Source organism: Dictyostelium purpureum (assembly GCF_000190715.1).
Source record: "Dictyostelium purpureum unplaced genomic scaffold DICPUscaffold_360, whole genome shotgun sequence".
Taxonomy (NCBI): Eukaryota; Evosea; class Eumycetozoa; order Dictyosteliales; family Dictyosteliaceae; genus Dictyostelium; species Dictyostelium purpureum.
Window position 1 is genome coordinate 25,476 of NW_003519696.1, and position 8,301 is coordinate 33,776.

The following is an 8,301-nucleotide window of genomic DNA, read 5'->3' on the forward strand; positions in this document are numbered from 1 at the left end:
TGGTCTACCCATCAAACGTAGAAAACGGAAGCCGTTGAATTACAAGAAAGGGAATTTATATTAATATAATTTAATTTTTATGTACTTCTTTATTTATAGGAAACAACTAAAAAAGGTACAATTAATTATGTGGTATAGAGTGAGGATGACCAAATCAATCAGCTATAACTAGAATTTTAATTTAGCAGAAAAATTAGGTGTTGATACTAGTTCAATCCCAAAACCAAAAGAACTTCCACCATTCACCATTGAATTATATCATTACTCTAGAAGATGTTACTATATTCAATGTGCAAATGAAGATGAATTTAAAGAATGGGTCGAAATGTTTAGAATTTGTTGCAGAAGAGCTTATGGACTTAAAAATAGAGATCCATGTCATCAAGGTGCTTTCCATGTTGCTGTAAGAAATACTAGATGGAGTTTAGGTCGTTATGGTTATTGGAGTTATGGTGGTAATGGTAAGTAATCATAAATCATAAATCATAATCTTTTTTTTTTTTTTTCTTTACTAATTAAATAAACAACTTTAAAATAGAAATTCAAATTTTATCAGATTTAATTTCAACTGAAGTCGAGTATGATATTCTTGGTCGTGCTTTACGTAAGCTTCCAAATGTACCATGGTTCATTAGAAACTTTTTAAGAAATAAAATGATGAATGTTATTGATGGTATTATTACATCGGCAGTCAATCCATCCTGGGCTGCAATGGACAAAACCGTCACAGAACTCAGACCAACTGTAGAACCAAGAATTAAAAATCAAGTTGACCCAATTGCTCAAGCTCAAGGTAATATTGTTAATAAGATGAAGGAACAAATTATGAGTGCTGCTCAACAATCTATCGAACAACATCTTGCTCCACATTTAGCTAAAATTGTTAGAACCACCAAAGAACCAATTCAAAGCGGCTTTGTTGAATCATTCAAAATTTGGAATGATAAAACCAATGGTTACTCTGGCAACGGTTCAAAAGAATCATTTTCAGAATACCGTCGTTATCCAAATAATTGTTGGACTATGCACCCAGCTAGAATTCAAATCCACGATTTAGAAGATCCATTAAGAGACTTATCTAAAATCTTTTCCGATATTTGGCCATCATCCATTATTTACTCTATCAAGGAAGATATCACCGCTATGGCCTACGATGGCACATACACCTTTGAAAAGACTGTCACAGAAGATCAACAAGATATTGAATCATCAAAGAACTCCACCAGAGAAAAATACGAACATGATGTTTACACTGGCACTGATGAACAAATTAAATTTGTTATTAGATCATGCGCCTGCCCAGTTTTATTCAAAGTCCTCAAACCAATTACCAAACCAATTCTTTCATCTCTTTCAAGTTTAGTTCCATCAGGTCTCAATGATTTCCTCGATGTAGATGAAATGTACACTCAATTAATTAATGATATCGTAGATGAAAATACTCAAATCGCTCTTGACCAAATTAAAAATTAATAATCATTAATATTATACTAGTATATAAAAAAAAAAGAATATAGTATTAAAACATTTTTAATATGTTTTTTTTTTTTTTTAAAAACAAAAACCCATTTTTTTTTTTTTTATATATTAGCATATAAAAAAAAAAGATATCAAAATTATTAAATTAATAATTCTAAAAATAAAATTTATTTATTAAAAACTATATAAAAAAACCACACACAGGGTTAAATAATATATATCGATATATATTATTTATTATATATTATTTTTTTTTAAAAGAATATAATTTTTCTTGAAACCCCAATCGTATTTTGGCGCTTTAATATTATTTTTTAAAAAAAATTTTAAAATTTTATTTTTATTTTTATTTTTTTCATTAATTTACATTATGAACAATTATAAAATATTTAAAGAACTAAAAGATCAAGAATGGAAACAGTTTATAATTGAAAACAGTGACAATGGATTGGAAACAACTATATTTTTAAAATCTCTTTTTACCATCGATTCATATTCAATTATTATTACCGACTTGACAATGGTTTGGTGTAATTATTCAAATTTAGAAAGCATAATAAATGATAAAGATGTATGTACCACATGTAAAGTAAACATAAGGTATATATAGTTTACAAACTAACATTCTATTCTTTAAAGGAATATAACGAACATTTAGATTCGCCAATCGAAAAAATATTGGACATCTTAAGAGACTCGATAAATGAAAATAAAAAAGACACAAGTTATAAATTGTCAATACCTAAAAGTCATTATAAATTATCATTTTCATTATTCACAAAGATATCATTCTATTCATTTAAGTGGATATTTCAATGCGAACCAATTGAAGAGATTATAGATTCAAATTCGTGGAAAGTTCATTCTCAATGGATCAAAGATAATTTTATTATTCCTACAATGTTTTTATGTAAAAATTTATTAAATACAAAACAGCTATTAACCAAGCAATTGGAAAAAGTTTTAAAATATGTAAATAGTAATAATATTAATAATAATACCAACACAAGTATAACCAGTAACAATAGCAATTTAAATAATAGTAGTTTATCAGCATCTCAATTGGTTGGTGACTCCAAGAGACTGAACCTTTCGATCACAAGTAAGAAAATAGGTGTAAATATTTACCAAGCAATTCCTATACTTTCAGAAACTATCAAACCGGAAGATTTCAAAGATAATAATTTTAATTTTTTTAATGACCCAATTTTTTCCCAATATTATGACTTTTTAAATCACAGCAACAATAACAATATCGATAATAGTAATAGCAATAAAAATCATAATGTTAGCAATATAAACGATTTTTATGATAAAGAAAATAGTTTTGATTACAGCAATGGTAACCAACTGGATTTAAATGAAACCGTAGAAGAAAACTTTTTAGATAATGGTAATAGTAATCTATCATCATCAAAGACAAGAGTGATTAATAAAACAACTTCGGCAACATCAGCCACATCAACCAATTCAGAGTTAAGTCTTTTTTATGATGTATGCTCCACACCTAAAAAAAACTATGGAAACAATAGTAGAAACAGAAATAAGACCAATAGCAGTAACCCATCAATGTTAGCATCTCTGCCATCATCCATTTCAAATATACATCCCAATTCATTATCGTCATACAGCTCTTCACAAAACTTTGATGATTTTAACACAACAAACGATTTCGATGATAGCAACATAACGAAAATAACAAATAACCTAAAAGATCAATTCGAACCAAATGAAAATGAAGAAGTTGAGGAAAAAAAAAGAAAATTAGAACTAGAAGAAAAACTTGAACAATCCAAACAAAAGCAACTATATAAAAAAAAGAAAACAAAATTTGTATAAATAAAAACTAAAATATAATATAACCTATTGTCTCTTTTTTTTTCTTTAAAATTAATTTGTTTTATTGTTTTTAAATATTTTAAATATATTTTTAATTTTCGCCAAAATAGATACCTATAAATAAAAATAAAAAAAGCGAGTTAGATAAAAGTTATATTTAGAAATAAATAAAAAATCAAATTAAGAGTTAACAAACCTTCTTCAGTTCTCCATTTAGTATCTTCGTTTTTATTTTTACCACCGCTAACTTCAATTTGACCTGGAATTGGATTTTGGTATTTGGCTGAAGCCATTGCTTGTAAATAACTCTTAGTATCGACATGTTGGAATCTAACGGTTTTACCTCTCATCCAATCACCGCCACCTTCAACTTCAACTTTCCAATTATCACCTGTATCACCTTCACCATTTTCTCCAAAACAACTAACTTCCTGTATTTTTTATAAAATTAAAAGTATTAATATTTTATTTATTTTATTGCATGCAATGATATCATTGTTGAATTATTCTTTTTATCCACAAATTAATTTCGTCTATATAAATCATACATTTTGTTTAGTTAATGGTGAAACTGCTAAATGACTGTGTAAATTCTTTCTAGTGTTTGAGTGTAATAATCTAATAATATCACCATCTTTAACGGCAGTTCTGTAAGATTAAATTAATAAACTAAATTAATATCTTTGTTATTATTTAAATACTTAATAACTATTATATTTACCCTTGTCTAACATGACCACCATTTGGGCCTTTAATAATCCATAAACTATTAGTGTCATCATTTTCTGGGAAACCAGTTACTGATTGTTGACCACTACCACCGCCACCACTACCATAACTAACTTTATGTGAATGTAATCTAAAATTAGTTGGGATATGTGCTAATTTAACAATACTACCATATGCAACCTTTTCAACTGTTAATTAAATATTAGTATTTTGTTTTTTTTTATTATAGTATCGAAATTTTACATACTTGGTTTATCTTCATATGATGCTTGAAATAATGGGATAGAAATACATAAAATTAATAATAAAAATAATGATTTCATTTTATAAATTTACAATTTTTATTAATATAAATAGATCTTAAAAAAAAAAAAAAAAAAAAAAAGAAAATTTTAAAAAAAAAAAAAATTTGAGGACGTGTGTTGAAAAAAATTAAAAAAAAATTAAAAAAAAAATTTTTAAAATAAATATATGATTAATTAAATTGGAAATATTCGATTGATTGATTTGCTTTGTAAAACAAAAAAGTATATATATAAAAAAGATATTATATTTATTTATATGATATATTTAAAATATTTATAAATCTTTTCTGAATAAAAAGCAATGTCGGGATGAATTAAAATAGTAATATAAAGATATAAAAAACCAAAAACAAATCGATATAAACAAAATCAGATAGGGGCTAACGGTAATAAAACTGAGAGAGAATAATTATTTCATTCCAAACAATGAATTATTATCTTTATTGGAGATCTGAATATAATCAAAAAAATTAAAAAATTTTAAAATAAAAAAAAAAAAATTAATTTTTTTTTTTTTTTTTTAATTTTTTTAAAATTTTTTTTTTTATAATTTAAAAAAAATCTTTTTTATTTTTTTCAATATTATTTGTATTTTACACACACACAAAATTTTATTATATATATTTTATTTTATATATATAAACCCCAAATAAAAGAAAAAAAAAGGAAGAGATTCTAATTTCTTTTTGTTTTTTTTTTTACTATTGTATTATATTTATATATTTTATATATTTTTTTTATTTTTTTTTTTTATAATTACACAATAATTTTATAATAATAATAAAATCAAATAATTATTATTATCAAAAAGAATGGTATTAATTACAAGATATTTACCAAAGCTAAACGAACAACCACCAAAATTAGATGGATTAAATAAAGATCAAATTTGTGATGTTGTTATCAGTAATACCACCATCGGTATTATCGATCAATTAACAATGTTAGTAGCACACTCCAATAATATATTTAAATCAATTACAGACGACTGTTGTAAAGTTACAGAAAGAATACAGAAATTAAGCAGCAGAATTAAACCATTAATTGACTCAACTCCATCAATCGAAGATTATCACCGTAATACATCCATCGATGTTATGAACAGTCGTAGTAGAGTCGAATATCACGCAGAAAACACTGAACACAATCAACACTTTACACACGATTCCATTCCAAACTCAGTTAACGATGTATACCAAAGCAAATGTAAACCACCACCAAATCTTTCATTATTAGACCCATATATGGACGACAACCAAAAGAGTTTGAAATTATATACCAATCCAGGATTTTTCATGGAAGAATGGATTGCTGAACAACAAAAGCAACACGAAGAAGCTAGACAAAGAAGACGTGAACGTAGAGAAGCTCGTCTCAAGAAGAAGGGTGAAAAAGGTGAAGCTAACGAAGTTAAAAAAGTTAAATCCGTTACAAAAGTACGTTACGATCCAGTTACTGGTGAAAAAATTACAATTAACGTTGAAAGTCCAGCACAATCACACTCCTCACCAGCTCAATCCCATCACGTACCAAGCTCAAATCAATTTGGTAACACCAATCAACAATATCACACCCCACCACCACCACCAACAATGAGTCATGGTGGAGGCAATCAAGCTTCAAATAATTTACCACCACCACCACCAACCTCTGGTTACTCCACTCCACCACCACCAATTTCACACTCTAACTCTCAATCACAATTTTCAAATAGACCACCATCCACTGGTTTCAATGCTCCACCACCACCACCATCATCTTTACCAAACCAAGCTAATCCACGTATCTCTGTTCATAATATGGCACCTCCAGTTGCTGCCCCAGCTCCTCCACCACCACCACCACCACCAACTGCTCCAGCTCCACCACCACCACCAATGATGGCTAGTGCTGGAGGTGGTGCTGCCGCCGCCGAAAAACCAAAAGCCTCTGGTGCTCGTTCCGATCTTTTATCTTCAATTATGCAAGGTATTGCCCTCAAACCAGCTGAAGAACGTAAAATTCCTGAACCAACAAGCAAAAAAGAAGAAGCTGCTGCTCTTAATGTAGCTGATATCCTTGCTAGACGTATTGCATGGGCTGCTTCCGATTCTGAAGATGATTCTGATTCTGATTCTGATTCTGAATGGGATTAAACTATAACTCTGCTATTGGATAAAGCCAATTTATTATTTAAAATAATTATATATAAAAAAAAAAATAAAAAAAATAAAAAATGTTTAATATTAAAAAAAATAAACAAAATCAAGACAGATATCTATTATAAGAAACAATAATTATTAAATATTCCCAAAAAAAAAAAATAATAATAATAGTTTATATTTGAAAAGGTTTTTTATTTATAATTTTTATATAATATATTTTACATGGACACTAGGTAGCAAAAACATACTTCTAGGCAGGGAGTTTTTAATTTATTTTTTTAATTTTTTTTTTTAATGTGAAGGAAAAGCAGACTCTGACCCTGTAACTTTTGGATTATTATAAATATAACCAGAAACAACTGATACTTTATTTGAACCATATATATTTATATTACAATTTAAATTATTTATATTCATATTATTATTAAAATTTATTATTTTTAAAGTTGGTTATCGATGAATTTTTATTTAATAAAAGAGTTATAGTATCTGTTAAAATAAAAATAAAAAAACTAATATTAATATCTATATGCATTTAATATACAATCAAAAATATATAAATATAAATTAAAAATATCTTTGAATTAAAATCACAAATAATTGAAAACCATTTAATATAATAATAAAGCAATATTCTAATTATTTTATTTACTACTAGTATTATTATTAACTATTTAACATTTAGTAAAAAAAAAATCTACAAAAAAAAATACTTACTTATAATTGTCATTCTTAAAAAAAGTGTTTATTTTTTTTTATTTTTTATTTTATTTTTATTTTTTTTTTGATTAGAACATAAAATTATTTTATTTTTTTTAAAGGAATTATTTTTTAATGTTCTTTATTAACTTTAATTAAAAAGGAAAATAGAAAATAAAATAAAATCTTTAAATAACCAAAAAAAAAGAAAAAAAAAATATCATTTTCCAACTACAAATTATAAAAAAGGAAAGTTTTTTTTTAAAAAATATTCTGTGTTGTACAACATTAAAATTATTATTATTTTTATTCTTTTATTATTTATTTATTTATTAAATTTTTTAATTTTTTATTAATGTTTTTTTTTTTTATATTAAAAACATACACATATATATATCAATATCTTATATAATAATTAGTTGAAGTGGAATTGTTGTTAGTATTATGGTTTAATATTAAAATGATATTATTATTATTATTATTATTATTTTTATTTTTATTTAAAATCATTTAAACCAATTATTGATTGTGTGTGATTTTTTTTTCTTTGTTTTTTTATTTCATTTATTTAATTTCATTTTTTTTTAAAAATAATAAAAAAAAATAGTTTGTTTCTTGTTTTAAATAAAAAGAGTATATAATAATAATTGGGTATTTTCACTTTAAAAAAATGAAATGGATTGTTAATATTCTCAACTTTCTTGTTTTGATATCAATTATTTTTATTAATATTTTTTATTATTTTAAAAAAATAAAAGAAAATGGGTGAATGGTTGAGTGTGAATGTGTTTAATGCACATGCATTTTATGTTAGAGAGAAAATGATAGATTTGAATGAGAAGAGTATTAGAGAAAAAAAAAAAATTACTAGAAAATTTCAATTCTTATGGGTGGTGTGGTTGAAAAATAAAAATTTTAATGCGAGATGTTAAATAAGAAATAGAGTTAATTTTATATTCATTTGGTGTTGTACTTTGGTTAATTTTTTAAAATGTTTTATTTATTACTTTTTTTTTAATTATTTTATAATTCATTATTTTTAAAATTAAAAAATTATGATTTAAATTCCAAGACAACTAAAATAACTATATTATAAATTAACAACA

General features: G+C 25.0%; 4 protein-coding genes across 4 annotated transcripts in view; 3 read left to right on the forward strand and 1 right to left on the reverse strand.

Annotated features, from left to right (window-relative positions):
* DICPUDRAFT_40919 (uncharacterized protein) overlaps positions 1–1,473 on the forward strand; it is a gene marked incomplete at both ends in the record, with an annotated part of 6,537 nt that extends 5,064 nt beyond the window's left edge. The window contains one exon of the mRNA XM_003292621.1: positions 539–1,473. Coding sequence (XP_003292669.1) covers positions 539–1,473 — 935 coding nt within the window. The remainder of the gene's footprint in view (positions 1–538) is intronic.
* A 376-nt stretch (positions 1,474–1,849) lies between these two features.
* Positions 1,850–3,318, forward strand: DICPUDRAFT_157416 (uncharacterized protein; the record flags this gene model as incomplete). The annotated part of the gene is made up of 2 exons (XM_003292622.1): positions 1,850–2,050; positions 2,119–3,318. The coding sequence occupies 2 exons, from the start codon at positions 1,850–1,852 to the stop codon at positions 3,316–3,318; spliced, it is 1,401 nt and encodes a 466-aa protein (XP_003292670.1).
* A 47-nt stretch (positions 3,319–3,365) lies between these two features.
* On the reverse strand, positions 3,366–4,421 carry DICPUDRAFT_99420 (uncharacterized protein). The gene is made up of 5 exons (XM_003292627.1): positions 4,295–4,421; positions 4,040–4,235; positions 3,867–3,966; positions 3,515–3,749; positions 3,366–3,432 (listed from the first exon to the last, which is right to left on the reverse strand). The coding sequence occupies exons 1-5, from the start codon at positions 4,368–4,370 to the stop codon at positions 3,410–3,412; spliced, it is 630 nt and encodes a 209-aa protein (XP_003292675.1). The 5' UTR covers positions 4,371–4,421; the 3' UTR covers positions 3,366–3,409.
* A 743-nt stretch (positions 4,422–5,164) lies between these two features.
* DICPUDRAFT_40920 (uncharacterized protein) lies at positions 5,165–6,487 on the forward strand (the record flags this gene model as incomplete). Its single annotated transcript, XM_003292623.1, has 1 exon — positions 5,165–6,487. The coding sequence occupies one exon, from the start codon at positions 5,165–5,167 to the stop codon at positions 6,485–6,487; it is 1,323 nt and encodes a 440-aa protein (XP_003292671.1).
* Positions 6,488–8,301: the final 1,814 nt, after the last annotated feature.

What these genes read in the sequence shown, in the direction of transcription:
- DICPUDRAFT_99420 (XM_003292627.1), bottom strand. Translation starts at nt 4,370, where the DNA reads ATGAAATCATTATTTTTATTATTAATTTTATGTATTTCTATCCCATTA. An exon ending in ATCATATGAAGATAAACCAA is followed by an intron (nt 4,236 to 4,294) that starts GTATGTAAAATT and finishes TTTAATTAACAG; the next exon opens with TTGAAAAGGTTGCATATGGT. An exon ending in GGTGGTCATGTTAGACAAGG is followed by an intron (nt 3,967 to 4,039) that starts GTAAATATAATA and finishes TTAATCTTACAG; the next exon opens with AACTGCCGTTAAAGATGGTG.